We start from the raw sequence: 18,591 nt of genomic DNA, 5'->3' as shown, positions 1-18,591 counted from the left end.
TTTTTTTGGGGTGCCAACTCTTCCTCATTGTCTCTTTTGTGTGTTCTACTGGTCAAGTCATGTTTAGTTGTATAGTCTTTAATCACGAGAAGTCTCAACCTCAGCATGAGGAAATTAAGAAACCTTCAGAAGGGGCCACACATTTGCCAAAAAATCATTTACGGTAGTATATTTTTCCTGCATCCTTGCAAATCTGTTTTCTGTCTCCGTGGCTTTTTTCACTGAGGATTACAACCTAACCACGACAGGTGCATCTCACATATAGTATTTTAAGTGTATTCGCAATGGCAGAGTAGAACACAGAACGAGTTAGGAGGTATGCAAATGATCAATAATATGGGGCCCCCAAATCTCTTTTTGCTTAGGGCCCCATGAAGGCTTGGGTCGACGCTGGACCTATTCATAAAGGTTATCTGTCTACAAACTATCAATTCATTGAAGTATCTGTGTTTGGGCAATGCATTGTTTTCTTTTTTTTTTTAATATTCGTTCGGAGGTCTTTTTTAATCATTTTTAAATCGTATGCCCTCCCCAAAACATATTTCGAAATATTGTCATTTTTGCACTTCATTCAGATACAAATTGAACAGCCAAAGTATAAAAAACAAAACAGTATAAAGAACAAAATAAATAATAGAAATAATTTAAAATGAATAAGTCACACCAATAAATTTTACATAAAAAGCTCACATTTGACGAAATGCTTCTTGTTGTGTCATGTTAAGAGCCTGTTCCCCCACTAGCTCGATTGAGCAGAGGCAATAGTGACATAGTAACTTGATTCTCACCGCTGCTGGTAATGAGCACATTCCTGCCAAGCCAGTGACTTATCAGATGACCCTATATTGATCTGAAACATTCCTCACCTTGGGACGTCTTGCAATGACACAAAATAGTTTGTGAAATTTACGGTCCATTCCTGACTTAACAAATCAAAAATCAAATCGATTTTATTTGTAAAGCACTTTTCAGGTAATAAAACTCAAAGTGCTGTGTAAAACATTAAGAGTAGAATAAGACAATAAAATCCCTTGCTTCCCCCCCGCCTACTAACCGGAAACGCGCAATAAACAAACACACGATGGTTAAATTACAATCAAAACAAAAATAGTCATAGAAAACATGATTATGATGTCACAGATTAAACATGTGAGGAAAGGAACAGGAGGGCGAGTTTTCCGCACTAATAGAGATGCCCCCCAAATGAGGTAACTCTGAAATAAAAATAAAAAAAACAACAACTTTAGAACAAAACATAAAAGTGTGAAGTAATAGTGAAGCATGATACGGTCAAGGATTATAATATAATGAATATTTGTGTGTGTGTGTATATATATATATATATATATATATATATATATATATACATCAAATCGTATTTAATATAGTACGATTGATAAAAAATGTTTTTTTTAGGTACCAACTTTGTCCCAATTGTCCCTTTGTGTACCTGCAACAAAAATACAAACTAAAAGTACAGTAATACTTTGAAGAAACTACCAAAATATATATTAAAAAAAAACAACTAGCATATTCTCAAGGTTTTTTTCATTTTCCTCATGTTGAGGTTTTTGAGTTTTTCCTTGCCCTCATGTAGGTTTTAGATCAGGGGATAGTGTAATAATATTCTGTAATTTGCAATAATCTGTGGTCTGTGCAGCCCTTTGAGCTTTCTTGTGATTAAGGGCGTCACAAATAAACATGACTTGACAACAGATATACTAGATCAAATTGTGCAAATACTACAAAAATAAAACTACAGTAATACTACAGAAATACTACAACATTTTAACTACGAATATACTCAAAATATTCCATTATGGAAATATTAGTCAAGTCGCATTTATCAAAAAAGTCTCAAATGGCTAAACAGATCACCATTAAAACAACACCAGTTTCATTCATGTATTTGCATTTCAGTGCAATAATGCGTTTCCAATTTTATTTACTGTATTTTAGGGTCTATAAGGCACACCTGGAAATTTATTTTATTCTTTTAAAAAAATGTTTTTAGGTGTGCCTAATAGCCCGAGAAAATACAGTATTTTTAAATGGCTTTTTGTGTTGCTTGCTCGCTAGCTAGCATGAAACGGCTATTTGTGTAACTAGCTAGATGGATGGCATTAATTACTCAAGCTAGCAATTTCTATCCATCAATCCACCCATTATTTTTATGTCAATCTTTTTATTTTCTATGTCTTTTTGTGGAGCTTGTTTGCTAGCTAGCAGCGAATGGCTATTTCTTGAACTAGCTGGATGGCTAGCATTGTACTACTGCAAAAATACTGCAGAAATACCATAAAATATAACTACTGTAATACTATAAAAATACATAAATACTACAAAAATGTGAGTGCAGAAATTCTACAAAAATATTCCCCAAAAAGTACAAAAGTACTGTTATAGTACAAAACTACATATCGAAAGTGATGCAAGGAATCAAACGGACTGAACCATTTCAAGTTAGTACAGTATTTGCGACGTTCACATTTTTGTTTTGTTTTAGTTTTTAAAAACATTTATCTATGTTTTACACCATATTCAAGCCGTTCCTGTACTTTATTAGGTGAAAGAGAGTTTTACGAATGCTTTCGTTTGGGGGGTACTTGGGTTAAATTTATGGGTGCTTGGCTACCCCCAAAAACGGGTTGGTTACGCCCATGTTCTGTCCACATGTACTGGAAGGGTATGATAGAGGTGACCCGACTAGCTTAGACTCGCAGTAGGCACGCCCATCAAAGGGGCGCGTCCAAATCAGGAAATGATGTATATAAGCCACGCCTCCTTTTTTACCTGAAGAAAGGGCGGGGCCACACGGGGCTCAGCTAGAAGAAAAACAAGGAAGTGCCCACAAATGATTCACTGTTCACTCTCTGCTTATGATCACTCCTACACTTGTTCCGAGGGAGAAAACAGGAGCCGATCCTTCCAATTGCTTGTCCGGCTCCGGTATGGACGTTCCCGACTCATCCCACGGGGATATGGGACTGCTAAGGAATTTTGATTCGTCCGAGTTCTGCAGTTGGGAAAAAATTGGATCCGGTGGCTTTGGACAAGTATATAAAGTCCGGCATGTTCAGTGGAAAACATGGCTGGCGATCAAGTGCCCGCCATGCCTTCATGTGGATGACAAGTAAGTCTTGTGCACACTGGATCAATCATTTTAGTATTTTTAACTCTTTAATTTTGAATTATTATTTAAAAAAAAAATACTAAGTCCCTTGGTTCATATGTAAATAATCGTAGTGTGTTGCAAATAGTGTTGAGTGCGTTACTATAAAAAAGAAGTAATTCGTTATTAGTTACTCCAAAGTAATGACGTCACCCAATAGTAGTGCGTTACTCTGAAAGTAACTAGTTACTATTTACTGTGTAATGCAATGTAATGTAAATCTGCATTTATATAGAGCTTTTCAAGTCAATGAAGACCTCCTAAAGCGCTTTACAATGTGCTTCATATTTTCCCTTCTACACACTAACTGATAGCAGTCAGCCATGCAAGGCAACTACCTGCTTTTAAGGGCTGTTCAGTTCCCACCTGAAGCCTTTTTTGTTGCGGGGGTTACGTTACAAAAACCTAATTTGGCATATATGTTTACATATTAAACCACGATGTTATTGACACACTGTCACGATCCTGCACCCATGTTGTTTTTTGTGGCTCTCTCTATTGTTCTCCTAACCTTTATTAGTATTCATTCCCCTTGGTTCCTTGCTATTTCCTTGTCTTCTTTGTCACATTCCAACCATGCTTGTCTCAGCTAAATGTCACTAAATATTTTTAGTTCAAACAAATATAAATCATATTAATGTGTTCATATTTTTAACTTTCAAAGGCTTCCTCTGAAAAGTCTTAAGTCTAAATCCTGATTGTGAAATGGTCACTACTGGACATCTTTATAAGAGTTTAATTTCAAGTTATTTTCCCCAGCTCAAGAGCATATGTACTTGCATTTAAGCCGACCTCATAAAACTTATTTAAAATAGCCACATAATAAAATTAATGGAAGAAAAGGTTTGTACCAACTATTGCAAACAGGAAAGCCTTCTAATTTCTCTGGTTTGTGCTAGCTTGAGAGATATGCAAATGAACATGGTCGAGGCAGTCCGTATGCATTTTGGCTTCAAACCACTTGAAGATGGACTTCAGTTGTAGGTCCTGCCCAAGGTGTTTTTTTCTTTTCTTTTGGCATAGTGTATTTTTATTTAAATTATGTGCTCAGGTTGGTTTGCTGTTTTTCTATGAGCTGTGCCCCCTTCCCAGGGCGCTGCAACCACTATATCCAGCCCCCCGATTTCACTCTTTTTATATTGTTGTAGACACGGCTTAGATGCAAATTTGGGAGGGTATTTCCATGGCGAAAAATTCAGTGTCCTCATATTTTGTGCTTGAGACAGAACCACCGTCACTGAACTCAAGTGTACTTTGACGGTATGTAAAAACTTGCTGGCAATTTTCATTGCTACATTGTGTGCGAAGGAGTGATAAGAGAACATTGTAACTTATGATCTGCCCTCTGAAATCAACAGAGTAACCCACCTGAGTTGCAATATTTTACTCGTAACGCGCGTTAGATTACTTGTGATCGATAACAGTAATTGCGTCCAGGAATTCGTTTCGTTACAAGTTCGTTCCAACGCAGGGTGCCAACATAGGCAAACTGATGAAAACCAATCCCTGGCTTCAACACAAAATTGGACACCCATGCGTAACACTGTATCTTTAAAACTAAGAATTTATTTATTAACTGTAAAAGCTAATATTTAAAGTGCATCTGATTTTCAAAAATCAAATTAAATCCTTCTGATCTCCTCTTTCTTCCACTCAGTCGCTTTACTTCCACATCCTCTCACATTTAGTGACCCTATAACTAGGGTTTGCGAGACCTTTCGGTCACCCCTCTCGAGGGATATGACCAGGGTAGATATATTAAGGATTTAACTTATCTACTATCATTCTTTTTGACGAACTATGAATTTACTAACATTATTTCTGGAGCACAATATTAAATTTCTACGTCTAGCGGTGTTTTCCAACCTTTTCTGAGCCATGGCAAACTTTTCGCATTCAAAAATATTGAAGCGGAACAGACGGTTGAGATGTTTAAAAACTATTCAATTTTCCTTTTCTTTTTAAAGTTTAAAGTTACATTTGAAAGGTTTCCTTTTGTTTGTGGTCACCGTGACTCAGGAAATAATACAGCAGAATCGTTTTGGTTCATACTTTTTCTGTAATGTGGGATTTTATTACACCGTTAATCTGGTTTTACTAAGTTTAAGTTTTACTATCATATTATTTTGCTTTTTCCCCAGAAAAAGCAGAAATACATAGAAAGAGCAAAAATAATTTTGTTTTTATAGAAACGTAAAATAATAATTGAAGACAATTTTTTACCTTTATTTTTGCAGGGAAATCTTAAACAGCTTCATTCTCTAGTACCTCCTGAGCTGATATGAAAAAATATAAAGGTTAAACTCCTCTGAGTTAAATGTTGAAGTACCCTTGGGCAAGACACTGAACCCCCAAACCCCTAATAAGGATTAGGAGCCTTACCTGGTGGATGCCGCTATCAGTGTGTGCATGTGAATGGTTAAGTGTGAAGCACGTTGTAAAGCGTTTTGGGAGGTCTTAAGTGACTTGAAAATCGCTATATGAATGCAGACTATTTACCAATAAATGTGTTCCCACTTACTGATATGGATGAGAGTTAGTTACTTTGTTGATCACTGGGGAAAAAAACAATGGCGTCTTTTTCATTTGCCAAGATAAAATTGAACAATTTCCCGCGGTACACTCGACAAGTTCTCACGGCACACTAGTGTGCCCCGGCGCACTGGTTGAAAAACACTGGTCTGGCAATCGTGTCATTGAACAGAGAGGAATAGTCTTTATTTTTGCATCACTTGTCTCATCAGACCGTGCCTAATGCTGCAGATAGCATCAACTTCTCTCTTATGGTGTGTTTTTTCAATTGCTCTCTTTACTGTATTAAGGAGTTCAACTGCCTTTAATAAGCGATAACAAACCATACAAACACAACACCTATTTACTCATAGTGAGACAAACTATGTCGAATAAAAACAAAGATATTTTGTGTAAAGAAGTATATTTCATTTACCAAATCAAGTCATGTTTATTTGTGACGCCCTTAATCACAAAGTCTCAAAGGGTTGCACAGACCACAGATTATTGCAAACCACAGACTAGTATGACACCATCCCCTGATCTAAAACCTGCATGAGGGCAAATAATGCACTGATAGTGTCAACATAAAATATAGGTTATTCATATGCTATAGAATCGAAGTGTGTTTTAAGTTTAGATTTAAACATTTCCACTGAGGTTGCAGATCGAATCTCAGGGGGAAGAGCATTCCACAGCACCAAGGCCCGAATGGAGAACGCTCTCGAACCAGCAGATTTCTTCTTGGCCCTTGGGATCAGTAGCATACCAGCATTTTCAGAGCGAAGGCTTCGCACCGGAACATAGGGGGAAGTCGAAATTTAGACACAGACCCAAATGTATTAGTTCCTCCCGACTATAGGTATTATTGGCCACGCAGGTGTCCAGAAAAGAAAGCAAAAAAGACCAGAGAACGGTAATAAATAGAAAATTAGCTGAAGAGCTGTGAGCCGCTGCGTCCATTTGCCTTCCTCCACTTGCAGTGAATTTAGTGTTGCTTATTATTCACAGGAGTGCCACAAAATAATGCTTGAAGGATAACATTTGCTTGTACAATATCTATTTACAATGACGTGGTCACCTGCTACTAGTGACTGAGATGATCCAGATTAGAGACAAAATGGAGGGAGATTTTCCTTTTTTCTTTTGTTTTTTTTGTTGTTTTTTTGTCTTCTCATCCATTTTCAAATATTTTCAAGCAGTGTCACCTGAGAATCCGCTACACTTGGTGCCCACACCTGTTGTGTTTGAAGCACGCATGCTCATTGAAAATGAAAACAATGCTCTATTCCGGGGGTCTCAAATTTAATCAACTTGGGGGCCACCTGAGCTAGGGTCTAGGGCAGGGGTCGGGAACCTATGGCTCGCGAGCCATATATGGCTCTTTCTATGAGTATCTGTGGCTCAGAGACAAATTTGATTGCATGGAAAATTTCCCCATCTTGTTCAAAATTTGAAACATCTATCCAATTCAGGTCCACGTAAGGCCAAACCAAAGCTAGTTAACATGTGATTTCTTCGCAGTATATATAGGGCACGTTTTCACTACAATTTACAGTCAAGGTGTCACACAAAAAAAGGGGGGAAAAAAACTCGTTTTGGCTGTACAACGCTAAAGAATCCTTTATATAAAAGTTCACTATATAATCTGTGTTCAGTGTTCAGATACCTTATGATGAATCCACAGAACTGTAAATTTGCCAAAAGACCGGAAGAGAACTTAGTCATTTAATTGGGTGAATGGGAGGGATGGGTGGAGCTATGCAAAATGTGCAAGCACTCCCTCCCATCTCTCGTCCTACGCCGTCTGCGCCAAAAGTGAGCTCATCAGGCTCCCTATTTGCAGAATGTTGTGACGTTTTTACACAATAACTGCTAGCATCTGGTTTTGAAACCAATATGTATGAAAAAAAAGGGTAAAAAGGAGTTTAACCGATCTTGAGTAATTGCAAGAAAGAGACAAGTTTAAAGTGGTATGTTTGTTGATTTTGGGACAGGGGCTCTGGCATTATTCTCTTTTCATAATTTTTATCAAATCATCAAAAATAAATGTGCTGAAGACTAAGCTTTTGTCTGGGGCGCGGGTTTAGCAATTTAGTAAATTTGTCTCATAATATATGGTGTGGCTCTTTCCCAAAATAAAATTAATATTTTTTGCTTTTATGGCTCTTTGAGTCAAAAAGGTTCCCGACCCCTGGTCTAGGGTGAGGTTAGGTCACGTAAGAGTTATGATAAAAACATTTCACTGTTCTCAAATATACCTGTATATGTTTTAACTCCCTTCACGAAATAAGATTAAAAAACATTGCGAATCAAAATCAATCCATTTATGATAAATAGATATATTACCCACTAGGTTTGCACTTAAGGGACCGTGTGGATAATTCAGTGCTTCTCCGTGGTAAAAAATTAATTCATTGGAAAAACAAATATTAGATAACCCCTTGTGATGTCGTTATTTAAAGGACATCTTTGTACTTTTTATACAATTTTCAAATGTGAACAAAAACAACATTTTAGTATTTTTACTTTTGAGACCAATCTTAGAAAAGTCCTAACATTTAAAGTTAAAAAATATATATAAAATATATAATGTAACAACAAATGTTGAGTTATTATGGGAAGATTAAATACAAATATACATTAAATCATATGAATGTGGATTTTTTTTTTTTTTAAATATTCGTAGGTTGAGAAATTTCTATTTGACACAACACAAGCCTCGCCTAGAGGTAGCTATCATAATTGTGCACCATCTTGCTTTTATGCGTGGCTGAAAAACTACAAACGTTGGGAAGGCCTGGGTAAAAAAATGAAAATAAAAATGGTTCTTTTTGGTCACTTTGAGTCTCCGTAGTTCGTGTTTTTTCTTGTGGGCTTTAACGCTTGTTTTAGGATATGATACAGCAACATCTAGTGGTCAAACCCAATATATTGTCCTTTTACCTTTCATATTAAAGCGGGGGCCTCGAACTATCACCCTGAGGGCCACATTTGGCCCCAAAGCCCGAGAATGCTGCTCTATGCACACACTTTGGTAATGAGAGTGCCATTGCCCACTATCGTAGTGGAGGTGCAACTGCACTTTGTTCTAAAAAAGAAAACAAAAGCACATGTCCACCAAGGTTTCAGGCCCCCTACTATTGGTCTAATGTAATCGTTATTTTTTTTTGCGATATAATTTTGTATGTTCTTCACGTGAGAGAAATCTATTTGACGTCATTTTTCGCTAACCACATTTCACATTTGTTTTATATAGCCCATATTCACAAGGGCGGGGTAAAGGCAAATATCCATTAGCTTTCAAGACCCTTGCTCGAATCTACTCAGCAATGTAAATGGCTTTTATGTTAATGGCATGGTGTAAAATTGACTTTTATTGGGGTTGTATAGGACAGGGTTTTCAACCTTTTTTTTCTGTTGAAAATGTGTATTCCCAGCAGCACCAGTTTTTTTAAGCTCAAACTTTAAGGTCGTCTAAAATTAGAGAATAAAGTTATTCATCATTTCATTTTGCGTCACGATTCTATTGTTTTGGGGATTTTTACAATTTTTTAACCTGTTATTCATGTTTCACATTATTTCTATCTTGTTTTTTCGGATAACGACAACAATGAACTTAATATGCTAGGGGAACAAACATTTTTCAACTGTTTCCTTACTTTTTTTCATGATTTTTTGATTAATGAAATCTAACTACATCAGCAAAATAATGTGCAAGATCTTTGATTTGATCACTTTTGCTGTGAAATCTTGCTTTTTTTTTAAAGCTGACATTTATATCTCGTCTTTTCAGAAAAATAATCCAAAAATAATTGAAATCTGCAAAAATAATCTGCAAATGGAAAAATCGTTTTGTTTTTTTTTTACATTATTTTATCTTAAAAAAATTTTTTTTTTCATTTTATATTCTATCTATCTATCAATCGACCTTGGTCGTATCCCTCAAGAGAGGTGACCGACAGCAAGATAAACACATACAAAAACAAAGAAAAAAGGGGGAAAAATAGCAAAAAAACACACAAAAAATTTTGGAACATGGCCAACCCAAATGCAGGTTAGGCACTTGGGCACCTAAGGTGGTCATGCTTTTGTCCCTTCACATGAAACGTGACACAACACACTCTTCTGTTCAACTGCAGGGCCTGACGGCTTTCACTGGTTTACCCCTGCCGCATCATGCAGTTGCCCTGCCCATCCCTTAGAACGCGTCCAAACATCCCACTAACCTTTTACTATCATTTTATATTAAAAACAGTAAAATTATGTGCAAAGTGTTTACTTAAGATGTTTTTTTCATTATATTCTTAAAAAACGTCATCAAACATTAGTAATTATTATGATTGTACAGCTTCTTGAGCAGATTATTATTAGTATATAAAAGAAGTCATCTCCTCCCACCTATTTGGCTGGTCACTTGAGGAAGAAAATCAACGGCATGCTTTTTTTGTAAAAATAAAGTTGGGAGTTTTTCTTCCGTACACTAGACAAAGTCTCCCGGGATACTAGTGTGCCCTCGAATGCCGTTTCAAAAACACTGCTATAACATACTAGTTAAGTTACACTTGAATCAATGAATTAATCGTTAGGAGATCTTTTCTCATTTATAGTGTGTGTGATACGCAAAACAAATCGGAGGTCTGCAAATTACGTAATCTATTATCACATAATCATCTAAACCGGAACCTCGATCGCTTTTGTACTCGTTCCAAAAAACATCAAACCGTACATACTGATCCAATGCACATGAAATTTAAATTTGTCTCTAACAAACCCAAATAGATCAAATCCAATTTATTTTTTAAAGCACTTTTCAGGCAAAAGATTGCAACTCAAAGTGCTGTAGAAAAACACTTAGCATTAACATGACAGTAAAATCCCCACTAATATCCCCCGACAACCCAATACAACTCATACACATGCACACAAAATGGTTAAAATACAATAAGAACAAAATACGTAGTGATAGATCTATCATATAACTCTTAATAACCCAACCTAGAATCCCGTGGCACAACTTCAATCATTATCTTGAACCCGAAGCCAAGATCTTATCGACCCTAAACATCTTAAAGGTACATATGCAAGACATTTCCCTGACCCGCGCGAAAACTCAAAGACACCTTTTGTTTTCCCGAGGCGCCGGCTGCTGCTGCGCAACACAGACAATAATAGAAGCTGCAAAACCAGTCAAACCCGCCCTTCATCTCTCTTAAAGTGTGGACACATTGTTTGGTCCTGTTTGGATTAAGTGAAGGATGTGACAACTAGTCTGTGCTTACCTTTTTATATACCGGAGAGGGGTGTCAAACCGAGAATCAAATTTGGCCACAATTTTGTGCAAAATTGTTGACCAATTTTATATACGCCGCATGTAGTCTAAGCATAGTTTTCCCAATTCTAAAGGCACAAGCCTCATGGTCTTTTGCCCGTACTGAATCCAGCAGGTGATTAGATAATACAGATGCTTCCCTACTTACGACCATTCGACTTACGATAAATGGTAGATACGAACAATTTTTTCGGTATGGCGAAAAATATCCGGACATTGCTGTAAGGAATGAATTATTTTTTTTTAATTGTATTCATTTATTCAGCCAGTACAAACCATAAACATGATATATACAAGAAATCATTTGACACGCAAACTCTCAATAATGATAATGTGATAGATTTAAAAGAATAGAGTAAAGAAGATAATCAATTCCCGTTGAACATACGAATAGCGAAAGACTAAAAACTCTCTTTAAGACGTGTAGTCTTGCTCACAATGGAGCGAAGACGGCTACTTGACGGCAGGTAATCAAAGTACCTGCAAGCAGGGTGACTAGGATCGTCTATAATTTTTAGTGTCCGTTTTCTAGTTCGATCAATGTAGAAACTTTGCAGGGACAGGAGGCCAATACCTATTATTTCCTCTGCCGTCCTCACTACTGATTCCATTTTTGACAATTCTTTCTGATTGACGCGACAAAACCAAACTGTGATTGACCTAGTTGAAACGGATTCAATGATAGTACGATAAATATTGACTAGAATGGATTGACGGACTCTGAATGATTTGAGTTGACGAAGGAAGTAGAACCTTTGTCTGGCTGACTTTAGAATATCAATAGCATTGACAGTCCATGTGAGGTCAGCTGACAAGTAAGTACCCAGAAACTTGAATGAAAACTTTATTCCAACATCATAATAAAAACAGAACGAATACAATAACTCAACAACAAAATAACGTTACATACTATGTTCGAAAAGGTGTAGTAAGAAGCAAATGCTTATATTACCTACCCCTTCATCTTCCCCACCAAATATACCAATGATTCAATAACAATTGTAATGATATTAATAATAACAGTTATAAGAATAGCAACAATAACACAAAGTTAACTGGACGCACTATTCCCAATCTCCCGCACCACTCATACCCCACCCTCTTCATCTCTGTATTCCGCCAGGAATGTTCCTTTGTATCTAAAACTGAACAAGTGAATAGTTGGACACCGTTTGAGCTCGTCTTGCAAACCGTTCCAAAGCTTGACTCCACACACAGACACACTCATACTTTTCCTGGTGGTTCTCACCTTTGGGATTATGAATTCACTACAGCCCCTTAAGTTATGATTTCCCTCTTTCCGAATGAATCATTTATGGAGATTTTCTGGAACTATGTTTTTGTTGACCTTAAATAGCAGTTGTGCAATGAAAAATTTTACTAAATCATCTAATTTTAATAATTTGGACTGCAGGAATAAAATATTAGTATGGTCTTGATATCCTACCCTGTGTATGGTTCTTATAGCACGTTTTTGGAGGATAAAAAGGGGCTGTGAGTTCCAGTTTTGTATTGTGTGCACCTTTTTCCGAGTAAAGGACATTATTGTAGTTCTTCTTTACTCCGAGGTCACCCAGCATCCACCCTGAAGAAAAAAATCTGCTTTCTTTTCCTAGTTCGCGCTAAGAACTTTGACATTTTTATTGATTAATATCTTGTGCATCCATTGGATATGGTTGGTGTGAAGTGTAAGGAAGAGGCGAGCCCTTTCTTTTGAAACGAAAGTGGAATAAGAAAGCTTGATGCCTTTTGAGAAAATGGTTGAATCGCTTTTGTTCGGCCACACTCTAACACAGAGGAGGACCTCTTGAAACTTCTCTTCTGTTAGGAATTAAATATTAAAATGTAACGTTTACCAAATTGTTCGAATTAGTTATCTGACTACATTAACCGAACACAACCTACATTCTTCTAACAATGCACGCTCAGTTCTTGATGGCAAAATATGGACAATAGACCGGCATTTCCACACGGCGACAGATTTAATTTCTTAAACAATTTGACGAAGTGAACTCCATCGAATATATGGCCGAATTAGCCAAATTAGTGTCGCTCGAGTCTCTGTCAAGCTTCTTCTCTCCATCTTCTGCCTTTCTTTTCTCTCGACCCACACCTCTTCCGCAAGCTGGTGTGCCGGCTCCTCCCATGGGCGTGCCAATGAAAGCCCCCACGTGGGGTCCACCCCCTCGCCTCGATGTCTGGAGAAACTCAAAACAACACCGAGCGTTTATCAAAACAATGCCTGACGTCCTTCGTCAGAGTTCTGTTATCAAAATTCCCCAGTCAAAACATTCCGCTTTTGGAACGGCGTGACCTGAAGCCCACTCTGTGAAAATCTTCATTGCACTCGATAAATGTAACTTGTATTTAATCGTATAAAATCCTTTATAGTAAAATGTATAAAATCCTTCCCTTCCAAAAGTAAGTTACACTTACTTATTTATCTTTACAGATCATATTATTTTATAAAATGTTTATTTTTGAGTAAAAAAAAAACATACAAGTTACTTATACAAGCCTTAAACATATTTATATAAACCCTAGATATACAAAATATAGCACTGAAGCAACTTACGAGCAAATTCAACGTACAAAAGATGGTTCGTAAGTTAGTCAGCGTCTGTCTTGGAATAGCGTAGAGACTATATAACGACCGGATCAGGGTTCACCAATCATTTTCAGTCTGAGAGGTACTTTATTTTACGATTTAGCGCTAAGGGCACCCAGTATGCCTTTCTAACTTAACAACCTCTCATGTTATTGTTATGTTATCATTATGTTATCACCAGGGTTATTACTGGAAGTACTTTAAATAGTCTCAGTAAAACACCCTTTTGTTCATGTGAGCGTTATCTATTTGACGTCACATTTTCTAATTACTAGAAAATTACATTGTAAGGCGCTCTTGGATGTCTTCAGTGACTTGAAAAAATTGCTATATGAATGCAGACCATTTACAACGACCTAGTACTATTTTCACCTCAGCTGTTTGCAGGGGCCACCACGTTAGAGACCCCCGGTCTAGTGAATCTAATGGAAACTATTGCAAACTGAATACCTGTAAATAAATTCCAATATGATCAGATAAATGAATCAATATATTCTGGCAGTAATCATGACTTTCCGACAGACACAAAATATGTATTATTGCATATAGAAATACTCATAACATGATTATTAAATGAAAAAAGCCTTATTTAGGCCCAAACGGAATTTACTACAAAGACAAGAAGTAATTGATATTTTCTATCATCCACTCAACTGAAATATTTTTAAAAATATAATTGGATTGGAATAAAACACAGTACGAAAATCTATGAACCATATATACTTTGTTCGAGAAAAGAAAGTACAGACGCTGTCCCTACTTACGAACGGACCATTGTTCGTAAGTTGAATTTGTCCATAAGTTTCCCCAGTGCTACTATGTTTACAGTTGATATAATTTTGATTAGAGCTTGTGTACGTAAGCTGTATTGTTTTGGAGCCCAAAAAAAATTAATGTAATAATATGCTTCAAAGATAAATAAAGTGAAGTTTAACTTACTTTTGGAAGATGAGCTTCAAGAGGTCCTCCTCCGTGTTAGAGAGTGGCTGATAAAAAGCGTTCCGACCATTTTCTCAACTGTATCAAGTTTTCTTATTCCACCTTAATTGCAAAGAAAAGGGCTCGCCTCCTCTTTACACTCCATATTGAATGGATGCACGAGATATTAAATAATGAAAATGTCAAAGTTCTTAGCCCACTGGAGACGCAGTATAGAATGTTTACACACGGACTAGGAAGTGGAAGCCGAATTTCTTCTTCGGGGTGGATCCTGGGTGACCTCTCACAGCGTCACACGCCAGTAGTGGCGGAAAGAAGCACAACAGTAATGTCCTGTACCCGGAAAAAGGTGCACACTATACAAATTCTAACTTCCAGCAATGACCAAATATTTTTCGACATCCCGAAAATATTTTTCTCATATACCGTTTTACGTAGGTCGGATGGTCGTAAGTAGGGGAACGTCTGTATAGTGAAAATGTACAACAATTCCTGATACAATAATGTATAAAAATCATCTCTACCCAATGCAGAAGCGAGAAAAAAACACGTTTATCATCCAAATGAACCAATTAACCAAATAAAAGCGTGAGGGGACAAAAAAAGCAGCACATTGTTATCATTCGTATAATGACAACTTCTAGAACTACCTCCCACACAGCAGACAGAGTAGTGGCGGATACAAAAACATGTTAATTAACCATTAAATCAATTAACCCAAATTGGGTGTGAGGACTAAGAAAAGCAGGGCAAGGTTTTCTCGATTGTTAGTCGGCCAAACACTTCTTTCAATCAAATAGCAAACTCTAAATCCTTGGAAAAAAGGGCAGTGCCTTGCGATTACACAATCGCGTTACGTCACAAAAAGTTATCAATTACATTTCGGTCAATCGTGCAGGCATAATGTCGATGATCGATAAAATTGATTCAAAGTGATGATTGAAAAGCGTTTGTGTCACGGTTGCCCATTGTGCCCAATTGGCCCCGCCCGTTTTGCGCCAGCTGCGGCTCGTTGACTGATTAGCTTCCCTCCTATTTAAGCTCAGTGCTCTCACTCACACTTTGTCAGTCCGTCAACGAACCTCTGCACTCGCAAGACGTCTGTCCAGTATCCTTCCCGTCTATCTCGCCCTGTCTGATATCTGACTCCAGTCTCCAGTGTTTGGTATCAATACCGTCTGTCTAGTTCTGTCTGATACCTTGCTACAATCTCCAGTATCAGGTATCATTCCCGTCTATCTCGCCCTGTTTGATATCGGTCTCCAGTGTTGGGTATCGTTCCTGTCTGTCTCGTCCTGTTTGATATCTGTCTCTAGTCTCCTGTATCTGATATCAATCCTGTCTGTCCTGTCCTGTCCGGTATCAACCCCGTCGGTCTGGTATCTGCTCCTGTATCTGGTATCGATCCCGTCTGTCCCGTCCTGTCCGGTATCGACCCCATCTGTCCGTTATCTGCTCGCGTAACTGGTATCGATCTCGTCGGCCTCTGGCTTCCTGTTGTTCCACGCTGGACTTCTGCCTTACTTCTTCCGCCCAGCGATCGCCGAATCACTGTCGATTCTGTTAACGTGCATGACTGGCCCATTCCCTTAAAATAAAGCTTGTGTGAAAAATGTTATGCATCTGGGTCCTCCTCCTGTTTTGGTTCTGACAGTTGGTAACAAATTAAATGATCGATTCATTGTGTCGCTTGTTACATCAATGCAAACAATTTCATTGTGACGCTGAGAGTTCTAGTACCACTTTGGTCTTGGCACAGGGTGCCAAAACACTTTTTAAAATTTTTATTGTACTTTCAAATTCAATTCAAAGTGTTTATTGTCGTATGCATAATAAAGAACCACAATTCCCTGCACAAAGAAATTCTTACTTTTCTGTCCGCACAGTTGCCAGTGTAATAAATGTAAGAAACTATTTTCATGTATACAAAAAAGAATATTTTGAATATTAAAAAGATGAAAAAACAAGATTAACTCAAGATGAGTTAAGGTAATAAGGTAAAAACAAAGATAAAACACAGTTGAAAGTGACAGAATAAGTATGTGCAAGAATAAGTATGGTCCAGTTTAAAGTGTCTGTAGTGTATTGTTCAATCAGCAGCCGTTGAAGAGTCCGATGGCAGAGGGAAAAAAAAAAGAGTTCTTTAGACGGGTTGTCCTGCATTGCATCATTATAAACCAAATTGGCATGAAAATTTCAACTTTAAAGTGTTTGATTGTTTCATCATAAAACAAATTTAACATTTTTCAAGGGAACAGAAAGTGCTGCTGAAGTACAGAGAAATTAAATTAGGAATTAAGTAAATAAAATAAATAAAGTAAAAAGAAAAATGCTGATAACATGTTTAACTCGACACAAGGGGCATATTATTAAGCATAGTTATATATATATATATATATATATATATATATATATATAAGTTTTCATATTAGGAATGTTTACCATTTTCAAAGATTTAACCCCAAAACAAATCTGTTTTCACCCTAAACATTATGAAAAGTGGGTTTACATTTCTTTTAATCTTTTTTGTGGATTAAAAAAATGCTACTCATAAAATGAAATGTAGGGCTTTTTCTTTTAGTTTATTATGAGAAGTCTAAATATAATATCTTTGGATAAGATGGTAGGAAAAGAGTATAAGGTGTAGCATAAATTTGTGTGTATTTTCGTTTACAGTACTCTCAAGTTAATTAACAAGCGCTTGCATTATTTTTAATTGTTTTATATTACAGAATATTCTGGAGTATTTTTCGATACGTCCAAAGCTTTAAATATTTGAATAAAGAGGACATTAAAAATGTCTTCAAGAAATCAAATTCATCTGAAAAAATGATTGACAGATCGATTGTGAGAATACAGCCCTACTGTATATTCTCTGAGAGTATGTAATCTCTGAGTAAAATGAGCACCAGTAAATGTATTTGTGACATAGATTTGCCTCGGGCTTTTTTTTACCGTACTGTAAAAAAAAAAAAAAGGTTACATAATCTATGATATTTTAGTTGTGCTCGATTCTTGACAAACAGACTCGCACGCTCTTGGTGGAACATTGCGTCAAGTCATGGGGCGTGAAGTTGTTCCAAGTTGGATATTTCTGACTGTCGAGCCGCCTGTGCTGGTTTTTGGCACCTTGCTAAAAATAGCTCTCGGATGACACCGCGGATAGTTTCCAAAAGAAGAGAAGAACACTACTTGTGAGGAGTTAATTCGAATTCCTGACAACATGTCCTCCTGATAAGCACGGCACAGAAGCATTTCATTTAAGGCAAGTCATCCCCACGCATTCCCAGAAAGCAAGAATGTATTTAATCTCGTCCCTATTAAGCAGTAGAATTTTCAAACCCTCTTTTGCTGAAGTCATGCACTTTGAACGCATGTATGACCTGCACAGTGATGTCAACGGGGCCGATGACGGCCCCCGGGCAAAGGTTGAGAAATGCCAAAGCTGAGGACTCACTCACCTGCGGCATTCCAGGGTTCGTACGATATCTTTAAAAATGCAAGGATTTTAAAGTTGTGTTTTTGAGGTCAGGATTTTTTTATTTTATTTTAGGTAATGTGTGTGAAAATGCTTGAAATTGTTACCATCGCCATGTTTCCTGGCAGTCTGATTCTATAAACCACGCAATAAATGAAGAAATGATTTTTGAAAAGTGCCTGCTCCGGTGGCTTGTCTTTATGGTGTCATGTGAAGGGTCACCGCCCCCCTACTGGTCGCACCCAAGAGGACAGCTCTATTTAAAAAAACTACTCTTTTGGCTCCCAAACGGCTCCCCCGATTTTTTTATATTGTATTATCAATAGTAATGAAACGTTTTGAATCAAATTATTTAGTAATTAGTATTTTAATATGTCTTGCAGGGGATTGCTGTGAAACTCTTAAAATAGAAATTTAAATATTCACAGATCAACAAAACAAATTGTGAAATGCAAAACAATTATATCTTTTTACACACTGAACCGATTTAAAATTTAACAACAACCCAAAATCCCTGAAAAATTCAAAGGATAAAATAAAAAATGTAAACA

General features: G+C 37.0%; 1 protein-coding gene across 1 annotated transcript in view; it reads left to right on the top strand.

Annotated features, from left to right (window-relative positions):
* Positions 1–2,669: 2,669 nt before the first annotated feature.
* The window catches only part of ripk4 (receptor-interacting serine-threonine kinase 4), a 36,001-nt gene continuing 20,079 nt past the window's right edge, over positions 2,670–18,591 (top strand). Inside the window, exon 1 of the mRNA XM_088321600.1 lies at positions 2,670–3,133. Within this exon, the coding sequence (XP_088177726.1) occupies positions 2,880–3,133 (254 nt within the window). The 5' untranslated portion in view covers positions 2,670–2,879. The remainder of the gene's footprint in view (positions 3,134–18,591) is intronic.

Source organism: Urocampus carinirostris, chromosome 17, assembly GCF_059441175.1.
Source record: "Urocampus carinirostris isolate Australia breed hairy pipefish chromosome 17, RoL_Ucar_1.0, whole genome shotgun sequence".
Lineage (NCBI taxonomy): Eukaryota > Metazoa > Chordata > Actinopteri > Syngnathiformes > Syngnathidae > Urocampus > Urocampus carinirostris.
This window is presented reverse-complemented; position numbering and strand designations above follow the sequence as displayed.